Source organism: Gobio gobio, assembly GCF_949357685.1.
Source record: "Gobio gobio genome assembly, chromosome: 21".
NCBI lineage: Eukaryota > Metazoa > Chordata > Actinopteri > Cypriniformes > Gobionidae > Gobio > Gobio gobio.
This window is the reverse complement of record NC_137117.1, coordinates 24,325,049-24,349,851: the sequence shown is the minus strand read 5'-3', so window position 1 is coordinate 24,349,851 and position 24,803 is coordinate 24,325,049. Positions and strand designations below refer to the sequence as shown.

General features: G+C 46.7%; 1 protein-coding gene across 3 annotated transcripts in view; it reads right to left on the bottom strand.

Annotated features, from left to right (window-relative positions):
- The window catches only part of syt6a (synaptotagmin VIa), an 82,117-nt gene that overhangs the window by 22,401 nt on the left and 34,913 nt on the right, over positions 1-24,803 (bottom strand). For all 3 annotated transcript variants that reach the window (XM_079801818.1, XM_079801819.1, XM_079801820.1), the window contains one exon: positions 17,998-18,382. In XM_079801818.1, coding sequence (XP_079657944.1) covers positions 17,998-18,382 — 385 coding nt within the window. The remainder of the gene's footprint in view (positions 1-17,997; positions 18,383-24,803) is intronic.

The window sequence follows — 24,803 nt, the reverse complement described above, 5'->3', positions numbered from 1 at the left end:
TGAGTACAGAGCCTCTGGTACTTGCCTCCAGAGAGACATCCTGCTAGGGTACTCTAAAAAGGCAGTGTCCTCCACCAGCCGGACCTCAGAGACGGGTTATCCTGGAGAGCAGCGCTCAGCGAAGTGCTTTCTAACCCTTGCTAGCGAGGGGAGTTTAGCCACTCAATCCTAGGATCTACCAAGCACTTATTTTAAAACGTGCTCAGGAGGCCGAACAGGCCTACAGGCTGATCCTTGCTGGGAGGCCTCGATGGGCCTACAACCGACGGATCAGTGCCAAGCGGCTATCAGCTCACAGAAGACTCTCACTTGAGAGGAGCTCCCAAGCCTGCCTGGTAGGTAACCATGCTGTAGGCGATCTATGAGAGTCCCTTCCTGTAGGGACCGCATAGTAGCAGCGTCGTCTCGTCATGCTAGGGTATGAACACCGCCTTCAGGTGCTACCGGCTAGAAACCGGCGCCTGATAGCAGGTGACCACCAGCTGTCAGCGTAAAGCCAGTTATGTGTTCCCTCCTAGGGAACTCGTCCCCCAGGGAGGCCAGAAGGGGCCTCCACCTGGTAACCTGTGCCGACTGCTCGCGTGTCCAAACCACGGAGCTCGCCCTCAGGGAGGCCTAGCAGGCCTACCACCTGATCGCAGTCGAGCTAGCCCTCGAGGTAGCTGGGAGAACAGGGACTCGCTCCGTCAGGGAGGCCTAGTGAGGCCTACCACCTGTTTAGTCGTTGGGCGTTCCTTCAGGGAGGCTTAGTTAGGCCTGCCACCTGACAATAGGTGCGCTAGAGATAGCTTTTCCACAGTGACTAGACTCATCTAGTGACTGCGAAACCGGAACATGCCCTTAGAGGAGGCCGGGTGAGGCCTACAATCCAATAGCGAATCCCCCAGGGAAGCCCGTGCCGCTTGCTACCTGTTAGCAACCCATGCCACCATGTGGTACCAGAACTGGGGACCGGGGAACGATCTCAGGGAGGCTCGCCGCCTACCACCTGATAGCAGAACGTGCTAGTCCTCCAGGGAGGCCTAGTGAGGCCTACTACCTGCTAGCACTCCGTGCTCACCGCCGCAGAGACTGGGAACCGGGAACTCGCCCTCAGGGAGGCCGGGTGAGGCCTACTACCTACTAGCAGCTCGTGCTAGCCATCCAGTGACTGGGGCCCGGGACCAACCCCTCAGAGGAGGTCCAGTGAGCCTGCTTACCCCACAGCAGGCCCTTAGGGAGGCTTGGTAACGCCTACCACCTACTAGCAGCTCGTGCCAGCCGTCGAGGGACTAATGCTCAGGAATACCCCCTCGGGGGAGACCGGGCAAGGCCTGCTACTCACAGCAGGCTCTCAGGGAGGCCTGATGGGGCCTACCATCTGAGCCAAGGTAACCCAAAAACAGGAGCCTACCCCTCAGGGAGGCCTGGCAGGGCCTACCTCCAAATAGGAGGTCTGCAGGTTCTATGAACCCTGCCGCGGATAGAAGAAGGCTGGCTGCTGCACCCGGGCTGACGGTAGCTGTCTGCTGCTGACGAAGAACTGGACATCCAGTTATCACCTGGGGACTCATCCCCAAGGAGGCCAAAGAGGGCCTACTGGTTGACGAGGTTTCTGCTGAAGTCGACGTCGACGGAAAGAATCCTCGGGGGCCCACCTATGGGCCACGACGTCGAGACTCCCTTGTCCTGGAGTCCGCTGCCCAGACTGCCCAAGCTGGCTACTCACAACCAGCTGGCCTTCATATGCCCGCACCTGGGGCTGGCTCCATCCCAGAGGCTAAAGGGCCTCCGCGATAGCGCAGTCTCACAGGGCAGTGCCTACAGACATGAACCTAATCACATTGCCAACAGCAGTGTACTCAGCAAACAAATGCTTAGGAACCCTCTAAAGCGAGGGGAGTACAACTTACGTCACCTGCTTCAGGGCGGCCGCCTTACTTTCTCATACAGCGGTCTGCCGTTCGTGCAAGGACGCAGCGTCTCATTCCCTGTTCTCAGGGAACATAGGTTACATACATAACCAAAGACGTTCCCTTTCGAAAGGGAACTCGCGCTGCGTCAGCTGACGCTACGGGGAACGATATACCAACGCCGCCATGCCGAAAGGAGTGCATGCCCACTGGCAGTGACAACTGTCAGGACAAGCCAATTCAACTGAAAAGCCTGAACCACTCCCCTTCTGGTCACATTAGGCTGTCAGTGACAGCGCTCCCTACGGTCAAAGCCCAAGCTATAAACCTGAGAAGGAAACTTTGCATACTACATGAAGTCCTACCCTGGCCGCTCGAAAGCCTGGAATCAGCCAGTTCAACAGAAGGGGTTCCTTTAAGGGAACGTGGCAGGGGGACCCGAGGGAACCCGTGCCAGTCACTATTCGGGAAGAATTCACCGAATGCCACCAGGGAGGCCTGACCTAGCGACCTCTATGTGGGACACGTCAGTTCGGCCAACCCCTTTCTGCTTGAGTACAGAGCCTCTGGTACTTGCCTCCAGAGAGACATCCCAGTTATCACCTGGGGACTCATCCCCAAGGAGGCCAAAGAGGGCCTACTGGTTGACGAGGTTTCTGCTGAAGTCGACGTCGACGGAAAGAATCCTCGGGGGCCCACCTATGGGCCACGACGTCGAGACTCCCTTGTCCTGGAGTCCGCTGCCCAGACTGCCCAAGCTGGCTACTCACAACCAGCTGGCCTTCATATGCCCGCACCTGGGGCTGGCTCCATCCCAGAGGCTAAAGGGCCTCCGCGATAGCGCAGTCTCACAGGGCAGTGCCTACAGACATGAACCTAATCACATTGCCAACAGCAGTGTACTCAGCAAACAAATGCTTAGGAACCCTCTAAAGCGAGGGGAGTACAACTTACGTCACCTGCTTCAGGGCGGCCGCCTTACTTTCTCATACAGCGGTCTGCCGTTCGTGCAAGGACGTCAGCCATTGGTAATGCTCGGGCCTCAGGGGAGCATTCGATCAAACCGCCGCTTTTTGCAGAAGGTTGCGATGTTCAGCTCGACCTGAGCCCTAAAGAAGGTGGAGCAGAGGACATAGAGCAGAGGGTAAAACACATCATACAAAAATGTAACCCACCGGCCGTACCATCCTCCAGGATGAGGCCGGGGGCCACCAGAAGGTGGTGGTCACACCAGCTCTGAAAGGCGGGGCACAGCAAAACTAAAGTCTTAGACGCACACAGCGAAAGATGCTCAGCCCGGCCCCACGACCACTGGCAAGGTTGCTATCCCTGCTGGAACACCTACACTGCATTACTAAATAACCCCAGAACGCAGAGAAGGGGGCGGGCCTTGGCCGGACTACTCTGTAATAAAAGGAGGCTGAATCAAGGATGCAGAAAAACATGCACTGTTCTTATACTTAAAGACAGGCCTAGGGCGACATACCTGCTTTTAAAGGAAGCGCCCCCCATCCTTAGCAAAGCCTAGGCCAAGTGGTGCGGTGCTAAACCTGCATTAGATCTACCCAGGGCTCGGGAAAGAAATATTATCACCCCTTACATAAACAACGGGGCCCCGAAACCCATTTAAAAGCCCAACAGGGCTGGGTGCAGATCTCACTACAGCTCACGCATTAGTGCTTAACCCGGTCGTAATGCTACTTTATACTTAAAGCTAGGAAAACAAACAACTCGCCCCCGCGCGCCACAAGCCCACGAGCAAGAGCGGCAAATACAAACACTCACATAAGTGAGAGAGATAACACGGAGAGGCGGTAGATCTCTACTAGCTAAAGTATAGCATTATGCACAAACATATAATGTTGCAAAGAAGATCGTTCTTAGCTTACTCACGGGGAGCTGCAGGCCCTGCGATGTCCAGCGATGTTCCATAATCCCCCGAGCCCTCTCAGGAGAGCGAAAAACGGAGTCCTGAAAACATTAGTAGAAAATGTTTCACCCTTCTCGAGGGGGACTCACCACTCGCTTTTCTCGGCGCTTCAAACCAGCCATCAAGCTAGTATACGACCACCATCCTGAGGGGGGCGCTTTCACCAAACAAACCAGGCGGGCCGTCAGAATCTTACATTTTCTGCTCATCATTGGCCCACCGGCCTGATGTAAAGCGCCCAGGGGAATTTCACAGGAGGAAGGGAAAAAGGCAGCGCTCATCTGCGCGCCCTGGGAGGCGGAGTCCGCTGCCTACGCTGGTTCCGGTTACCAGCACCGGCTTCCTTCCTCTTCTTGTTGCGGGTGTCCCGCCTTCTCTGCGCACCAGTCCTCCACGGAGGGGGCGCTCGGGAGGCGACGCTGGTTCGCTGGTCCCGTCTCCAGTCCTCAGACCGTGATGGGCCAGGGACACCCAGCTGCCTGGGCGCGGTCCCGGACCTCAGCGGGATGCATGTTCTAAATGCCGCCGAGCGCACCTTCGCCTCCCTGAACTTTCCGACCACTGCCTCCACGGAGGTGCCGAAAAGTTCAGAGGGCGAAACCGGGGCATCCAGGAGAAAGGACTTCTCTTTCTCCCCGATGTCCGCCAGGTTCAACCACAGATGTCTCTCCGTGGCTACCATCACCGCCATCGAATGACCGATGGCAAACGCGGTTTGTTTGGCAGCCCGGAGAGCGAGATCCGTGGTCCGGCGCAACTCGGTCACCGCATCAGGGGTTAGTACCTCCCCCTGATCGAGGTCCCTCAGCAGGTCCCCCTGGTAGGCTTGTAACACCGCCATGGTGTGTAAAGCCGCCCCAGCGTGACCCGCTGACATGTACGCCCTGCCGTTCAACCGTGATGTCATCCTAAGAGGTTTGGTCGGCAGGGTGGGAGACCTCAGTGTCGATGGCCGCCCAGAGGCGAGATAGTTCGCAAACGTCTCGTCCACGGGCGGCAACGACACATATCCAGCCTCAGCCAATCCCTCAACATCAGCGAAGTTAGCTCGCTGATGCCGATGGATGCGGGCTGAATACGGCTTCTTCCATCCCTTCGAGATCTGTTGATGGAGATCCGGAAGAAATGGAAGACTCCCGGGAGCTGGGCGGTCATGAGCGGAGAGAAACCGGTCATCCAAACGATTTGGACGCACGACCTCTCTCCTCGCGCGCTGCCACGGCAGCTGCAGTCTACCTGCAGTGCGCTCCATGACCTCCACCAGCTCCCCGTACATGGGACAGGATGGATGCGAGGTTTCAGCCTCAGCTGACTCACCAACCTCTTCATCCATCCTTTGCTCAGTTGGAAGAGCCGCAGACGAGGAGGAGGAGCTCAAATCCCGCTCCTCCTCCGATGTCTGCCCCTCGCGATCTGGATCGTCATCTGCGAGCACCAGGACTTCAGACGCCGCTCAGCCTCAGCTCGAGCGGGGCCGTCCCCAGATGCTGAATTCTCTCCCCTCGAGAAGAGAGCCAGACGAGAGCGGAGCGTCTTCAGGGGAATACGCTCGCAGTTTGCACAGGAAGCTCCCTCGAGAACTTCCCGTGCATGCTCCTCACCCAGACAGTACACACAGAGTGTGTGTGTATCCTCAGGTGTAAGATACCTGGTACACAGGTCCACACATCTGCGGAAGTGGCGTTGTTTCTGGGCACACTTCATCTTTGATTGCTTTATCTTTCTTTGACGCTTTACGTGAAAATCGGCAAACAGTCCCTGAAGACAAAAAGATACTGTCATGTTGGCAAGGCGCCCTTTTATACTTCCTGGTTGCACCTTGATGACGTCATAGGCTGTCGCCAGTCAATAGGATTGACGTTTTGTTATTGTGATTTCAGGCACCTGTCACGCTGGAGGCGTTCCCCGTAGCGTCAGCTGACGCAGCGCGAGTTCCCTTTCGAAAGGGAACGACTTTATTCAACCTCTTCTTGTCTTCCGTGTGTGCCTCCACGACGCATGCGCGAGAATATGACGTAGCGCAGGGGTTCGGGAATCCATGGAATGCACACTTTAGTCCCATTTGAGCATTACGCCGAGACCTGAAGCACGATCAATGTAGAATTCAACAGCTTAGATACGCGCGTCTTCCTCTGCTTGTAAACAAATCGCTTCTGGGTCATGTGTCCGAACGCCGGATCTGCTTCATATTCTCGTGCATGCGTCGTGGAGGCACACACGGAAGACAAGAACAAGTTGGATAAAGGCGTTATTTTGATTTTTTTTTGCGCACAAAAACTATTGTCGTCGCATCGTAAAATTATTGTAGAGCCACTGTGGTGAGATGGACTTTGTAACGACGTTTTAAGTGCCTTTTATGGGTCTTGTGAATGTAAATGTACTGAATGCCAATGGAGGCCTATCTGAAGCCTTTCTCAGCCATCAGCTTTCAACAAAAATATCTTAATTTGTGTTCCGAAGATGAACGGAGGTCTTACGGGTGTCGAACGACATGAGGGTAAGTAATTAATGACAGCATTTTCATTTTTGGGTGAACTAACCCTTTAAACTTATACCATAATTTTTTTTTTTTAGTTTTATAGCTTTCAGGAGGGTGTACTCAATTTTGCAACACATTTTATCACTTTGATAAGAAAATCTTATTTTCCTGAATAATGTTGACATGCTTCTTTGGTAACTGATCAAGCAGACTTCCTGGAACATTATGGGCTCTATTTTAACAATCTGAACAAATGGTCTGAAGAAAATGGTGCAGGTGCATTTAGTCAAAGCCCAATCAAAGTTGTGCCTGAATCCTCTTTTGCTAGTTTAACCGGCACGCCAGGCGCATGGTCCAAAAGGGTTGTACCTAGTCTCTTAATGAGTCATTGCAATGTTTTGTGCGTAACGTCAGATCAGAGTCAGAGTCTCATCTCCCTTTCCCTTTAAAAGCCAGTTGTGTTTGCACCATGGCGAATTCGCTATTTACATGGCAGAATTTGCGAGCGGAAAGATTTAATGCTTCTCCAGAGAGGAATCCTTTTATTTTTAATATTTAAAAATGTTTGTGTGCTGCTGAGCCTCCCTGTGTGTGTAATAAGCAGAGTGTATGTGTGTTGTGCACCTGCCTGTAGGCGCATATTACTAACACAAAAAATACTACTCAAATCGCTGATCTCACAGAATTTCGTGCTATGAACAAGGGCCCCTTAACTCAAAATCCGTGGCAGTTTCACGGAATCGCTGAAAATTCCATGATGGGTCCACGGAAGTGATGCATGTAAGTCAATGACAGTATACAGACGCGTTGGACATGGTTATCATCATGAAACTATGATTTTTGCCATTATGACATGGAGTGTGATTCTCGATTTAATCAGCCAGCATAATTTTATTTATAATTATTTAAATTTTTTATTTATTTACAGTATTTAGACACGTTTTGAACACATAACCCAATCCCCTCCCTAAACCTACCCATTTGTGTATTATAAAAAACAGGATATAACAGGCAGATACGAATGCAGGCACAATTTATTCAAAAAGTACAAATATTCCAAGTGTTCCGAGGCCAAACGATTAATTTGTGTGAAGAAAATCCCCAAAAGCGATCAGCAGCGTCGAGTCCATCCGCCAAAGATCAAAAACACATTTCAAATTTTACCGCCGGAAGAAACGTTACGTCAGCTTTAACAGCATTGGCTGTTGTATGTCTCGTGACCAATTGCGTCATTACGTTGGCTTTGATTGTAAAATGCCATTGGCTCTCGTGTGTCTCGTGACAGATTGCGTCACGCTAAAGAGTCGTGTGTATTATTTGAATGAGATATGAATGAGTGTGTTCACGGAGCGGTGGGATCATCATTTTAGACTGTTCATTAGAGATTTTAAAACATTAAGATCAACTCTGTTCTTTAGATTTCGTGTGACTTCAGAAGACTTGGAATGCAACATGAGTTAATACTTTTATGCTGTTTTTGCAATAAATACCTGTGACTGTACTTGTATTTGCCTGTTAACTTATGTGTTTATATTGTTGAGTAGGTTTAGGGTAGGAGTGCAGTTAGTTGCTCCAAAATAAAAAAAAGTAGCCTATAAATATTCATAAAATCATGTCTACTTTTTACTGTCATTGACTCGCCATGGACCCATCACGGAATTTTTGGCGATTCCGTGAAACTGCCACGGATTTTGAGTTAAGGGGCCCGTGTTCATTTCACGGAATTCTGTGAGACCAGGTTGTCAAAATAACAGTTACGTCAAAATCAAGGAAAACTAAGGTGAAGACTCATATGCAGGAGAAGAATTATTTTATTACAAAACTAAACATAATAACAAAACAAAACCCACAAGGGGGAAAACATAAAACTAGAAATACACCAAACAGAAAACATACCAAACGAGATCACGGGAAAACGTCTCGGTTACGTATGGTAACCCTCGTTCCCTGAAGGAGGGAACGGAGACGTACGTCGGACGTACCGACGAATTGGGATCACTTCTGGGAGCCCCTATCAGGTTCGAGCTATCTAGAACCGGCCAATGAACAATTGGCGTGCGAGATTTGCATCTCGCGCTCCGCCCCGCACTGCGGGTATAAACAGGAAGCGAGAGCGAATACACGCTGTTTTTCACTGAGGAGCCAAATGTAGTGGCTCAACCTGCAGTGATGGTACAGCAACTGTGGCGACGGGACGTACGTCTCCGTTCCCTCCTTCAAGGAACGAGGGTTACCATACGTAACCGAGACGTTCCCATTCAGTCGGTCACGTTCGACGTACGTCGGACGTACCGACGAATTGGGATCCCTTATGGAAAACGCCATAGTTACTACCACTTCCAGCGCCCAGCGATGAGCCCTTCAGACCCCGATCTGATGCGGGCGGGAATTCACGCAGGGAGAGTCAAAGCTGCTGTTACGCAAGACCCATTCAGCTGACTGTATTGGATAACGCTGGGAAAGCGTGCCTGTGAAGGCAGCTGCGGAAGCCACATCATGCCCAGAGGGAGTTAACATGTGGAGAATACACGTATGGGCTGACCGTGGGCAGCACAACATACGGAAGTCCCAGGGGTGGCCCCGGCCAATTAGTGGAGGGGGAACAACACGTACCTGGAACGGCAGAGGACACTCTGCTGAGGGAAAGACACGGGCTCGCCGTAGGGAGCCGTACCGTGGAAGAATACACATATGGGACCGCCGTGGGGGTCACTACATATGGAACCCAGCCTAACACAAGTTCCACCAATGCATACGAGTGTTAGACCTGGCGTCGAACGCTCCGCCACGTCCGACTGCCGCGGGTTGCGGAGGACTCAACAGGGTTCGCCGTTCGGGGAGCTCGACTGGAGCAGAATAAGCGCACGCATCCGTCTACCATAGGGGAGGGAATGGCGCAGCAAGCCGACACTAGAACAGGCATTTCGGTGTTACTGACTATGGGAAGTGAGTACACAGGAAGATACCGGCTCTACACGGAGGCTATAGAATCTAGCGAACGTGTTAGGTGTCGCCCAGCCCGCAGCTCTACAAATATCTGTCAGCGAGGCGCCACGAGCCAGCGCCCAGGAAGAGGCAACACCCCTAGTGGAGTGGGCTCTTAACCCGAGCGGGCAGGGCACGTCTTGGGACTGATAAGCCAAGACGATGGCATCCACTATCCAGTGGGCCATCCTCTGCTTGGAGACAGCCTTTCCCTTCTGCTGTCCTCCGTAACAGACGAAGAGCTGCTCTGAGGTCCTGAAGCTTTGCGTTCTGTCCACGTAAGTCCGGAGAGCACGGACGGGACAGAGAAAAGCTAGGGCTGTGTCTGCCTCCTCCGAAGGCAGCGCTTGCAGGCGTACTCCGGAAGGGAGTAGTGGGAACCTTGGGCACGTATCCAGGCCGGGGTCTCATGATCACATGAGAGTTACCGGGCCCGAATTCCAGGCACGATTCGTCGACCGAAAATGCCTGCAGGTCCCCTACCCTCTTGATGGAGGCCAACGCAATCAGGAGTATAGTCTTTAGTGACAGGATTTTCAACTCAGCTGACTGCAGAGGCTCAAAGGGTTCTCTCTGTAGTGCAGTAAGCACCAGAGCTAAGTCTGAAGAGGGTACAGAGGGAGGACGAGGCGGATTTAATCTCCTCGCTCCCCTAAGGAACCTGACGATCAGATCGTGCTTACCTAGAGATTTTCCATCTACTAGCTCATGATTAGCGGCGATAGCGGCAACATAGACTTTGAGGGTGGAGGGAGACAGCCTTCGCTCCAATCCATCCTGTAGAAAGGTAAGCACAGATGCGATCGTACATCTTCGGGGGTCTTCTCGGCGAGAAGAGCACCAGTCGACGAACAGGTTCCACTTCAACGCATAGAGGCGCCTCGTAGAGGGGGCTCTAGCGGAAGTGATGGTGTCAACTACCGTTTGTGGCAGGTCACCTAGAACCTCCGCGTCCCGTCCAGGGACCAGACATGGAGTTTCCAGAGGTCTGGACGCGGGTGCCATAGGGTGCCCCGTCTCTGAGTCAGGAGGTCGGGCGAGTTGCGACATGCGACGGGAGCGTAGACCACCTTGTTTGTTGATGTACGCTACGGCCGCAGTGTTGTCCGTCCGGACCAGAACGTGCTTGCCTCTGAGCGGCACTTTGAAGCGGCTGAGTGCAAGACGAACTGCTAACAACTCAAGGCAATTGATATGCCATTGCAGTTGAGGCCCCGTCCACAGACCCGAAACTGCAAGCCCGTTTTACGTGGCACCCCAACCCGTGGATGAGGCATCCGTGGAGACAACGGAGTGCCTGGACACTTGCTCTAGGGGAACTCCCGCCCGGAGAAACAAAGGGTCCGACCACGGGCCGAAGGTTTGGCGGCATCTCGGAGTCACTTGGACACGGAGGGAACCGCTGTGCCACGCCCATCTCGGGACTCGATCGTGTAGCCAGCGTTGAAGCGGTCTCATATGAAGCAATCCGTCATATGAAGCAATCCGCAATCCGAGCGGCGTTACTGCGGCTGCGGATGCCATATGCCCCAGGAGTCTCTGAAAATGTTTCAGTGGTACCGCTGTCCTGCCTTTGAACGAATTCAAGCAGTTCAACACTGACTGGACGCGCTCCTCGGTGAGGCGCGCTGTCATGGCGACCGAGTCTATCTCCATACCGAGAAAAGAGATCCTCTGTGTGGGACAGAGTTTGCTCTTCTCCCAGTTGACCCGAAGTCCCAACTGGCTGAGGTGACTGAGCACCTTGTCCCTGTGTTCGCACAACTGCTCTCGCGACTGGGCAAGAATCAGCCAGTCGTCGAGGTAGTTGAGGATGCGAACGCCATGCTCTCTCATGGGAACAATGGCCGCCTCCGCAACCTTCGTAAAGACGTGGGGCGACAGGGACAGGCCGAAGGGTAAGACGCGGTACTAATATGCCCGTCCCTCGAACGCGAAGCGCAGAAAGGGCCGGTGTCGAGGGAGAATCGAGACATGAAAATACGCGTCCTTCAGGTCGATCGCTGCAAACCAATCTCGGGGACGGATGCACCTGAAGATGCGTTTCTGCGTTAACATCGTGAACGGCAGCCTGTGAAGGGACCGGTTCAGGAATCGCAGGTCCAAGATCGGTCGTAACCCGCCGCCTTTCTTGGGTACAATGAAGTACCCATTGTAGCTTGAGGGACCGGCTCTATCGCGTCCTTCGCCAATAGGACAGCGATCTCCGTCCTGAGCACGGGGTGAAGTCGTGAAGTGAACTTGGGGGGACGCCGGGCGAACTGAATCGCATAGCCGAGTCTGATGGTACGGAGGAGCCACCGAGACGGGCTGGGAAGCGCTAGCCAGGCTCCCAGACTCCGCGCAAGGGGGATCAACGGCACTACAGACGTACCCGCAGCGGGGCAGCGAGGCGGAACGCAGGGATCCGGCTCGGACGGCATGGGAGCGGCCCGAAGCGGGATCTGAGTGTGCTGTGCAACACTTACCTGCATCCGCGGAGGGGACATGCGAGTGTGGGGAGGCCGCTTGTGTGCGTCCCGACAGCCGGCGTCCCCTGCTGGCGAAGGGAGAGGTACTTGAGGGTGGCGAGGCATGGGAGCGTCGACCACCGCCAAGCGTGCTCTCTTGGCACCCAGAGATATTGGAAACTGCTCTTTTATTGAAGTTTTTGGTGCCGCTGGCACTGGGGCCAGCGGCGGAACAGAAAAACAAAAGATTCTCCCCCGGCCCTCCTCCGGGGGAGGGAGTGGTGCTACAGCCATCTCCCTCAGAGCAGTTTCCTCCATCTCTGGGCGGCCCGTCTCAGGGTCGCTTGCGACGGCGCTTGCCACCTGGCTTGGCAGCGGCCTGAGCGGGCTGGACGTCCTTCCCACGGCCGGCCCCACGCCGACGGCCGGTGTTAGGCTGCTGCGGGGCTTTGGCGGCGGCGGGTGGACGTCCTCGGCGACGAGTAGCCGGAGGCGCTGCCGCCGGCGGCGGTGTAGGGGCAGCAGCGGGCCGCCGGGGCAGGATGTGCTTGATCGCCTCCGTCTGCTTCTGGGCGGCCGAGAACTGCTGGGCAAAGCTCTCGACCGCGTCGCCGAATAACCCAGCTGACGAGATGGGGGAGTCCAGGAACCGATATTTATCGGTCTCCCTCATATCAGCCAGGTTAAGCCAGAGATGCCGCTCCTGGACCACAAGTGTGGACATCGCTTGACCAATGGAACGGGCGGTGACTTTCGTCGCCCGGAGGGTGAGGTCCGTCGCCGTCCGGAGCTCCCGGAGGAGCTCTGGGTCAGGCCTACCCTCGTGCATGTCAAGGAGCGCCTGGGCCTGGTGGACCTGAAGCAGCGCCATGCCATGCCATGCAGCCTGTCCGCAGGCCTTGTAAGCCTTGCCGGTCAGACCGGAAGAGAACTTACAGGCCCGGGACGGGAGACGTGGGTCACCGCGCCAGTTAGAGGCGGTCACCGGACACAGTTGCATCGCGACGGCGCGCTCCACTGGCGGGATCCCCACGTAACCCTTGGCTGGCCCGCCGTCGAGGGTAGTGAGGGGGGAGGAGTCACTCGGTCGGTTTCTGGCAGAAAAAGGTGCCGTCCACGACCTCGTGAGCTCCTCATGCACCTCCGGGAAGAAAGGTGTCGGGGCGGGACGCTGAGAACCAGCGCGAGCCGCCCCGAGGAACCAATCATCCAACCTAGAGGGTTCGGGACACGGTGGAGGGTTCCACACGAGCCCAACCCTTTCGGCGGCCCGGGCAAGCATAGCAGTCATCTCGGGGTCCGGGGCAGCCGTTGCCGCTCTCCCAGAGGGAGGCAGTACAGCTGACCCTTCATCCTCCGAGGACTGAAACTCCCCCTCCGATGCAGCAATCGACATCTGCTCGTCTACCGGAGCTCCGAAAGACACCACTGGTCTCCCGTGGGAGGGTCCAGCGGTCTCTCTCGGGAGCTCTACCGGCTGCGGAACCGAGGGAATAGGGGCCTGCGGAGTTTCACTCGGCGGGTTTGCCCTAAACGTGATCCTCAGATCACCCTGGCCATCCAAAGAAGCAGGTCCACCCGGGTTAGGGGTAGACCTGGTTCGTGGGATGGGTAAGGGGACTCCCCCAGCCCGGAGGTAGGAGAGTCTCGATCTTAGTTCAGCGATGGTCATGTTCCCGCAGTGGGAACATGAGTCATCCACAAACGCCGCCTCAGCGTGCTGTTTGCCCAAACACGTGAGACAGCGATTGTGACCGTCAGTAGGCGCCAGGGAACGACCGCATCCAGAAACGCACGGGTGGAATGACATCTTGAAAAAGACGCAGCGTCACCCGTATACTCTTTTGTGAGGAAACGCTCTGTGCTGAAGCACTCAGGGGGAAACGCGACAGCGCACGGGATTGTAGTGCAGCCCGTGCCTGTACTCAATACAGGAAAACGCCCAAACCAGACCAACAGAAATTTGTTGCTGTGAAAACAGTCTTGTGACCGAACGTGACCGACTGAATGGGAACAGAAGACATTAGACAACGTACCGACACAGACTACAAACACAAGGGGACTTATAAGGGGAAAATAATCAGGAGGGAACAGGTGGGTGAAATCAAACACTAATCAGATAACAAGGGGGAGGGATCCGACAACAACGAGCACATGGCCCAAAATAACAAAACACCCATGTGCAGCACAAGACAGGACAGGCATGTGACAAACATGCCAACAATGTGCCTGAACACACCTAGTTTTCAGACTAACACGGCCATGGGCAAACAGATGGGCGTGAGTGCATTTGCTATTTAAACAATGTAGCACTGGACGTGAAAATGATACCTGCATCGGGCTGAAACTAGCAAAAAACTCTTGCGTCACAACTGGATTTGCATTGTGCCAGGTGTAAATATTCAACTATAGCTATTACCATGGGCGTCAGTTTGGCTTGAAATGTGCTGGGGACAGAGACGCATTCAGAAGTGCGTTTTCAGAAGTGCTGGGTACATGATGCATTTTTTTTTCTCTTTAGCGCTGGTCATGTTTTGAAAGACTATGTCCTTTAGCTTACTAATGTAAATAAATAAAAATGTCAGCTGAGAGACATATTTCGGGTCCTCTAGCCTATCTTACTCATGCCGACGAAAGCGCCCTGTGAATTCTTTAATATTTTTCATTTTTGCAAAAAAAATTTTTACCACTTTATCAGAGTCCCACTGGAACCCGTGTTTTTTTTTATCCTCCCTATTACACATTAGTTGCAGCCATTAAAATAGTTCAGTTTTGTTTTTAATGTCAAAGTAGTTATATTTCGTTTTGTTTCTTTATTAAGTTAATTTAGAAAAATGTTTGAAGCATTTCTTTGCTTGTTAAACTAAAGTTTTTGCTTTTTAAAGTGACGACCAAGCGGCCAGCGGCCGACAGTGAGTTAACCCAACACTTTAGCCTCTCAAATCAACACTTGTCAAAGTAGTTAGGCTATATTTCGTTTAGTTTCTTTATTAAGTTAATTTAGAAAAATGTTTGAAGCATTTTTTTGCTTGTTAAACTAAAGTTTTTGCTTTTTAAAGTGGCGGCCAGCGGCCGATAGTGAGTTGACCCAACACTTTAGCCTCTGAAATCAACACTTGACTTGTCTTGCTTATAAAATCCATATAAAACACTTAAAACATTGTTTAAACGTTTAGCCTACTATCACCACCATCACAGCAAAAAGGCATTTTTGACAAGATGAGGCAGGCAGATCGCAACGGCGCGCGCAAACGAAACGGGCTACACAATCTAAACAAATAATTTAAAAAACATGCTGGTTGTCTTACCTTAGGCTACACCTATCCGCGAAATTAATATAAATCAGATCTTCAATTCCCGTGCTATATGCACATTTAACGGAGTTCATGTCAACGAAAACAACAGATATGAGCATTTTATTCATCAGCTCATTTCAACATCAAAGACTGCATTATGAGAACGAGCGACCTGAGCACTGGTAAGAGCCTTTAGTCTCATTAGTTTTAATGAAGATGGTTGTACTTTTGAGCATCTAGACTCAGCTTATTTTCAGTTTCACTTGTGGCAGTTTGCGTGTTGGCTTGCTTTACTCATTTGCGGCGATGCGTGTTGCATAGCGCCGTCCTATAGCCTAAAAAGGCCCGAAGCCCGGCCCGCGTCTGAGGTAGGCTATGACTGGAAAATTGGCCCGAAGCCCGGCCCTAGGGGCGTAAAAAAGTCGGGCAGAAATGTAGGGCTCTACTTTGAGTAAGGCTGAAAGCGTCTTTCTTTTTAATACATTTCAGAATGTCTTAATTACAGTAGGCCTAGCCAATAGATAGTTATGATATTTGTGGCTGCACCGGGGTCCGTCATAATCATGAGCGGTCCATGGCACCTGCTACCCATGGCTGTTAAGAACTGTAGGCTACATCAATACATTACAACAATTTCGTGCTAAGGGCACTGCCAACGCTACAGGCAGCGGAAGAGCCTATTTTACGGAGCTTGCTTCTGCTTTTCAAACGTTTTTACGACAAAAGATGTCGTTAAAACGACATAAGATATCGTTTTTACGACACAATTGAGTGGAAAATATATGTGTGTGGCAGCAATGCTTCACCGTAAAATTGAACTCGAGGTGTAAAAAAAAAAAAAAAAAAAAGTGGTGGGTACAAAAGGACTCATGATGAAATCTGGTGGGTACGCGTCCCCCCGTCCCCCCCGAAATCGACGCCTATGGCTATTACTGATATGCCCACATTGACTATATGATCATTGAACTGAGCTGAATGACATCACTGTTTTCTCCTTGCAGTATTTTCCTGTTATCACTGTAAAGCTGCTTTGAAACAATCGGTATTGTATAAAGCGCTAAATTATGGGGACTTGACTTGAATTGAGATATCTCTAAAGAACCCGAAGATATCTTCTAAGTTAAAAAAATATATATATTTAGTGGCAGAAATGCAACTTTATGCAACTGCCAGCCTGCATTGAGAGGTTCTTGAGAGACCCCAGCAGATCTTTCTTCCCCCATATATTGAAACTGTGACCTGCTTAATATAATGTGATGAAACAACCTCCTTAAGTAGGTTTTCCATTTAGCTAAGGCGACCTGGCAAACTAGTTAAACCTGTCTGAGATTGATACAAATTATTTAAAAAGACATGAGAAATAAAATCTGAATGTAATATTAATATATAGACTACATTAAACTAGTATAATATTGTTATATACACTTGAGATTTGCCACACAATTCTATAGAAGACAAACCTCAATGATGTGAAAGCACTTGTTTCATTCATTATGTAACAGCTGGTCTCAAGAGGAGGCCGGGTGTTAAAATGAATTCTGGTGTAGTTAGTTCAACTGCATACTATTTAATATTAATAAAACCCCATATTTCCCTGTCAAGTTGATTTCGAGCAATGCTCTGTAAAAAAGCATGCAGTGGAAAATCTTCAAGAACAGCCAAATACTGAAGCTAAATTAAATTTTACTCTTTAATGTGCAAATAGTACATGAGAGATAATTAATTTTGAGTGGACAACTTCCGTGCCGTAATTAAGGTCCCTGGAACAACCCCAAATAAATCAAGTAAACACTTCTCTGGGTTCCAGTGATAATGGAGCAGCTAAATATTAAAAACTTGCCCTGAGGTGACATTGAACAGATGAAAGACTTCAGTCCTATAAATAATTATGCATCACCAGCAATATACTTTTCAAATATATATGACGTTTCTGAGAAGATTACATTTCTCTTGTTGGTGTCAGTAATATTCATCTCTGTAATGTCTTTTGGAGATTCTCTTATGGGGGATTGTGATTGATGCCTTTTGAGCCATACTGGAATAACCACCTTGGAAATAGAGGAAAGTACACAGATCTAATAATACAGGGATGGTGGTCTGACTCATAGTCTGCATTTCCTTCAGGTCTGCATGTGTCGAAGGAAATGTGTAAATGTCTATGCAGCACTGGGTGTGAGTAAATGGTTGCAGACATAAAAGATGATAAAAGATGGGCATCCCTTAAGAACAGCGTGCATTTAAAGCTACATTTTAACATATTAAGAGATGACTTTAGCATGTAAAGTATGATGATGCATCATCCCGTATATTATTAAAGGATATAAATGGAAACACTTGGTCATTTTGAACACTGAAAGTCATGAAAGGGGTGACCTTTAGAAGCTCGCATTTTAAACTTATTCCATAAAATGATTGCAGAATATATAGAATACATCAGTTTTTTTTTAAAAGTATCAATAATGTAAATTATTAAATAACATTGAAAATAAAAATAAAAATGTATTATAAACATGATTAAAATACAATTGCAAAAATATTATTGTGATAATAGTTTCTAAGACCCTATTACCAAATAGATATAAAAAACCTTTAATATTGGACATCAACATTCACACTTTAATCGCACAACATGAATCACAATTATACAATGACAACAATTTTGATTATTTAACGTCATCTTACCCTTCATATACTGTTCAAACGTTTGAGGTAAGTAAGCTTTTTAATAAGAAATGTTTCTTGAGCAGCAAATCAGCATCATAAATTATTTCTGAAGGACCATGTGACACTGAAGAATGAATGGCTGCTGAAAATGTAACTTTTTTATTAAATATTCACAAGATTACTGCTTTTACTCTATTGTGATCAAATAAATGCAGTCGTCTTTTAGGAAAACATTATCTTACCAACCCCAAACTTCTGAACGGTTGTGTAAGTGTGTGTTGGTGCTTTTTGGCTCTGTTACCTGGTGGATGACGCAGGCTCTGTGGTCTGTCTTTGCATGCGCTGTGTACGCCGCAAAAAGTGCTCCGTCATGGAGAGCTGCACCTCGGCGGGGATGTCGGGAGATGTTCGGCTTATTTTAACAGCTGCCTCCAGGAAGCCCATCGAGGCCATAGAATACTTTTCCTTTTCAGTCGCCATGGCGACCTCGGATGGCTGAGGACTGGGCAGAAGAGATGGTAAATGAAGTGAGGGGCAGTCGTCAGCGGCGAGGGCCGCAGAACTTGACGAGAGGGCTTTGTTCCTCCAAGGAACCCAGCACAGCCTCCAGGAGACGAATGAGGAGAGCAACAGCAGCGCCAAGCCACACGCTATTATCACACCGATGGGGAGGCCAACAGCGATGTCTACAGCCGGGCGGAAGTGATGGGCCGCACAATATGGACAAACAGATGGTCAAAACAGTGAGACAGACAGAAAGAGAAGTGCATTAGTTTCAAGTAGGTTCAAATGAGCAACGACTTGTATTTATGTATCTAAAGATCCATAGGTTTATTTACTTAAGCCTGTGTGAATCAAACACTGTCTGAGGCCCTGAATGTGATACAACACACACACACTCACAAACACACAGTGCAGAAATGATGAAATGTAATTAAAGTTATCGCAGATACAGGCCTATAATCTATTTCCAAGGGAACAATGCTAGCGGAAGATGCGGCAGCAATATCAAGCGCTCTCACTGCGACGCTTTCCACCCATCAATGGCTCTTGCGCATGTAGGCGGAAAGCAAGCTCAAACTCATTTCTTCACGATTACAGAGAATTTGCTTGCAATAGAACAAATGGACTGGAGAAGCTCCGAGACTGCTGACAAGCACCATGTAAACATTAATGTAAAAAGAAAAGGGAGAGCTGTCATTTTGTGTGGGGGCTCTATAGGAATTTAGGTTCTATATAGGATTTAGAACAATACTATTGAAGCGGCTGAATTCATTTTTATTTTCCGTCCGAGATGTGTTTTTACAGTGAGAAACACTGATTACGTTTTTTTTCCTCCCAACAGTTGTATGAACGCTCTCCACCCACTGCTTCGACCGGTTTGATTTATTTGAAATAACGCATGCTGAGATCTCCCTGGGCTTCCTGGAACGTACAATGTGTCCTTGCTCAAATGGAATATAAATCTCTACTGACAGTTCAAAGGGCTTGAGGCCACGTCTAATTTAGTGTCTTTTAGAACTTTTGTTCTTCATTCAGTTCCTCATTCCTTTCCAAGTCATTTGTCATTACGTGACTACTGTAAGCACACAATGCAAAGTAAAGAAGACTCAAGGTCAGAGCAGGAGAAATCAATCTAGACTTTGGGAACAAAAAACTTCTAATTCAAATAATATTTTTAAAAGTACTTTATAATATACAGTCATAAGCTTGCAATAATAATTCTTTTTTTTTGTTTTTGTTTCTAAAAGTCTCTTATAGTCAAACCAAAAATGAGTCAGACACCAGATTTTTTTTTTTTACTACAGGGCACTATAGTTAATTTATGTAAGTGAGGATAGCAAAATAAAGTAAACTGTGACATATTATACCCAAAAATTCTTCACACAGTGGACTTCCAGTAAAATTGCTAAAAATTTGGGACCAATATTATTCAGACACTTTGACCTGAGCATGTTTTGCTTAAGTGTTTTTTCTTTCATTGCTAAAGCGACCTTTTACACCACAGACTGAACACAATTAAGCATTGCTTGGTCATTGGTTGACCTAAGTTGGTATTATCTAATTGTGTATACTTAAATGTAACAGCTGATTGGGTGATTGTAATCCTTTACATACCTTTCTAACAAAGTTATCTGACATTATCAAGACGAATTTGTTCTGACACAGTTTAACTCTGAGTTCTTGTCATATTGTATTACCATTTTCACTGTAAAATCCAACAGTTGTTCTTACTAAGACTTTTTTAGTAAACTTTACTTACTGTCCAATAATTTGTTGAACTTACTTAAAACAATTAAGTAATCGGAACTATTTGCATGCTATGCCTTCGTTACTTAGAAAACTCAAGTAAAAATTACTTGACTGGTTTGAGTACCATTTTGCCAAAGCAAAAAAACAAGCAGGCGGACGGGCAGGCGGGCGGGCAAAGTGTTTTTGAGGTGGTGCAATTTTGTATAGACTTATCACTCATTTCCTCCACTTCCTCTCACCATAATTGTGATTAGTGTTCCCTTTGGTTGGACACTTGGAACTTCATTCATATTATAGTAATTAACTTCCTATTAATGCAGCAATGCAACAAGAAATCATAGTTGTATGATTTCAAAAGAAGGGAAGTAATATATATATATAACACATTTGTCCATTGATGATATACAACATAACTATATTTAATGTCAAATAATGATCTTTTAACATTATTTTTGCTAATATTTATGGCACAACCTTTTAATTGAGTTAATATAATCCCTCTATATTTGTCACAATATCATTTGACCATGCTTGAGTGTGTCACACACAGACTTCAACATTCAGCATGCAAAACACAACAATGGTAACAAGGATTTTTATTTATTTATTTATTTTTATTTTTATTATTAATGCGACCTTTACTATTTTACTTGCTGTCATTATTCGGGTTATACTGACAAAAGACAAATAGTAAAATAAAGCTAAAAATAGTAAAACGAAGCAATTAATTTATTCATGCCACAATGCACTCTGGGAGTACACTTCCTCAGATCCCAGATAGAATTAAGTTGACAAAACTTAAACGGTTTAAGTAAAGCTTAATGCAATTAAGTAATGCTTACTTAATTGTTTTTACAGTGTAGTACCTGTAGACTATTGATAAGTAATAAATAAGTGTTGAATGGAGTTCAGTTGTTGCTTTTTGTCTTCACTTATTTTTTTAAGGTCAGCCTACTTGAGAATTTTAAGGCAATCGGTTTCCTAATATTTTCCTAGTAATGTGAGCACTAATAACAAGTTAACATAACTAATACTTTTGAGTTAAGTATACTTCATTAACAAGTTTTCTGTACAAATTTTGTTAAGTTTTGCAGACAAAAAAAGAATACGCTGCTTTACTTGAAAATTTTAAGGCAATCGGTTTCCTCACTTTTTCTAAGTAAAGTCAACCTATTACGTTTTACAGTGGCTCTAAAAAAAAGGTTCCATATGGCACCAAAAATGGTTCTTCGTCATAATCATAGAGGAACCACTTTTGGTGCTATACAGCACCATATCTTAACATGTTCTGTATATGGTAACGGAGCTATATAGCACCTCAGTTAGTGGTGCTATATAGCACCTTAGTCAAAGAACCAGCGAAGAACCGCTGAAGAACCACTGAAGCACCAAAATTAAAGCACTTAAAAAGTTTCCTCTATGATTACGAACCAAGAACCATTTTTGGTGTCATATAGAACCTTTTTTTTTTTTAGAGTGTAGCGAATAAACTGTGATAATGTGAGAAAATGTTGAAGGTGTCTGAATCAATTTTGGTTTAACTGTATATGCCCTCCAAAGCTGCATTTATTTGATCAGTAAAAACATTAAAATGTAGAATTTAAGCAGTCATCAGTCCAGTCTTCATTGTCACATGATCCTTCAGAAATCAGTTGAATATGCTGATTTGATGCTCATCGCAAATACAAATGAATCTTCAGATTGTATCTTTATTTCTTAAAAATATGTAAATATCCTTACAACAATATTTAAGTTTACTTGAGAAAACAGTTTTTCCCCAAGCATAAACACAATATTGCTTTAAGGATGTTTAGATATTTACTGTAAAATAAGACAAAATACAATTATTTGCAAGTGCATCAAACGTGCTGATGTAGCTTCTCTAAAGTCTAATAGTTTTCTATGTTACAAGCCGTATATGTGCTGAAGTTTCCCATTTCATGTGAATAAGCTGTCAAGGGGCTTTCTGTAAATTCTGTAAACTGCTTTCTCTAAAGTGTCCATTTGAAGGGTTTATCCTGAGTGGATAAGAAATTTCTAGGTCCAGGGATTTGTGTGTTCAGAGGATTTTCACATTCAAAGGCTGCCATACAGCTTCTGTTTTGTCAACTGAAATGATCCAGACTCCAAAATGTGGCTCCCACTGGTTTGCGTCCGTTGTCTTTTGATTTCTATTAAGTCTGGTTTGCCAGTACAGCTGGACAGGGCTGATAATGCCAAGTTGATGTGGCAGTTTCGTGGTGGGGTTAAACAATAATTTTAGTCACGTGAAAAAGAAATAGTGATAAATGCCAATTTGATCCTTTTCACATCCAAAATAAACGAAATAATGCGGCTATTACCCAGTGTGACCGTTTATGGCATGCATACTGGACATTAATGATGATTTGGCTGTTAATCAGCATGAAGACAGCAGTACAGAAGACATGCAGCAGTAAAGCAAAGTGAGCTTCCACCCATTGAGATATGGATAATGAATCCAAACAGTGTGACATTGTGACTCCCCATGGACCTGGTTGCCAACCAGCATGATATTTTACACAGCCCTGATCATAATACTCAGTTAATGAGCCATGCATGTAATGCTTCATAAATGCAATCAGTCAGTCAACATATATGTTTCTCAGAGACAGAGGGACGCGTAAAGTTTCAGGTGGATGAGTGAGATAATTCGGCAAAAAGCTCACAACCTAAGCTAGCGTCAAGGACATTTTCTAGTACCTTTACTACATGTGAGTTTTTGCTTTAAAAAAAAAAATATATATATATATATATATTGTTATTATATTACATTGTTTTCTGAAGTATTTTTTCCAAATGTCATGACATTTTAATTCATACATAATTTTACATGTATTACTAATAAAAAGGTTTTTGTGTTTTTGTCATTTTTATGTTTATTCTACATAGTTTTTATTAATTTTTAGTTATTTTAGTACATCATTTTAAAGTAAATGAAAATGGGAAATTATGCTTTGGCAAATAACTGTTTTTTTGTGTGTGTGTTTTTTACAATGTGTATTATTTTAATTAAAGTTTATTTTATTTATTTGTTTATTTTTGCATTAATTTCTAATTGTATTATACATGTTTCTAATCTAAACTAATTCTAATTCCAAAATTAAAAACATGCTCATAGAAGAGGTGTATTCAAGTCATTGTACGTTTAAATTGCATTTAAGCATACACTTTTAATGTAATTTTAAAAAATAACAGATAGTGCACTGACCCACTAGTCTATTTTTAAATCTTTGAAGCTATATTACAAAATCTTTGAGAATACATTGTGTCAGGTCAGTGGATCGGACTGCACATGCACCTGCTAATTAGATATGCAGTCATGCTTTTCTTTACTCTAGCTTTCTTAAAAAAACAACCTCCACCTCTGATGCATAATGAATCCACAGCATTTACATTTGTGGAACCTGTATCCCATCTCACAAGCCTCTCTTGGCGCTCAGCACAGTGCTGCAGGAGCAGAGAGGAGAACATGTTGTCCTATGAGATAACACATGAAAGGAGGGGATTGTTAATTTCCCCCCTCCTCCTCAGGCACAGGGTTCACTGGGGTTGGGCCATGTCTGGAGCACATGAGTAATATCATGAGGCCTACAAATTCAATTAAGATTTGTTTTGAAACCGAGTCAGGGCACAAACTGGGGCCCGAGGGTTTTCCCTTCAAATGTCTTCGAATGTAACCTGGTTTCCATAGAAACCCAGCTATAAGACGCAACATGCGCCCTGTCAACTCTCATCATCTAATCCCGAGCAGAAACAAAAAGCTTTGTTGTGTGCTCAAAGGACAGCCTGAAATGAAGAATTAACGTGTGAGGACATAAAACGAGAGGCGACAAACAACAACATCAGAGGGGTCATGAACCTTGAAAGGAAGCCAATTAAAGAACCTCTAACATGCTCCTTCTGTTAATTACAGGGTAAAATTGCATCAAAATGGACCACTTTACTAACACATCCTAATTTAACCACACACAAAGGGCAATCAGGAAGACAGTGTGTTAACCCAACTCAGCGGACCTCAATGTCTCTGCTCCACCCACGCATCTCTGACAGCTGATATTTTCAGGACAATGGGAGCCACACTGATAGGAACTGGCATCACAATCAGTGGCCACCATTAGGGACAGCTCAGAGGCACTGTCATATCATGCCTTTGAACTAGATCCCTGTTCCCATGTGAACACATTTAGATTTAATATTGATGTTAGAATTGGCGGAAAAATACAAAGTGTAAAACTGTCTCCTATAGGGTCTATGTCTTGAGGGTGTATGCAAATATAGTCACAGAGGGACTACAGCCTCAGAGACCACCAAAGCCTTGCTACGTTAGTCAAAATCCATTAAATCGGCCTGAATAAATCAATGCGACACCTCAGTAAAGAGTGCTTTGTAATTTCTAGTACCAATACATACACATTACCATTTAAAACGTTTGGAGTCTGTCATTTTTTTAAAGGATTTAATACTTTTATTCAGCAAGGATGCATTCTTTTGATCAATAGTGAAGCATTCAACCTTATATTCATCCAGAAAGAAATGTAATTTCCTCAAAAATATTAAGTAGAACAACTGTTGTCCACATTGATAATAATAAGAAATGTTTCTTGAGCTGAAAGGATCGCAGACTGGAGTAATGATACTGAAAATTCAGCTTTATCACAGGAATAAATTACATTTTAAATGATATTAAAATGGATAACAATTATTTTTAATTGTAACAATATTCCAAAATATTACAGTTTTTACAGTAGCCTTATTGAGAATAAGAGAAACATTAAAACATCTTATCGACCCTAAACCTTTGATGTGTTTTACTTAATACAACGAAACTGCCAA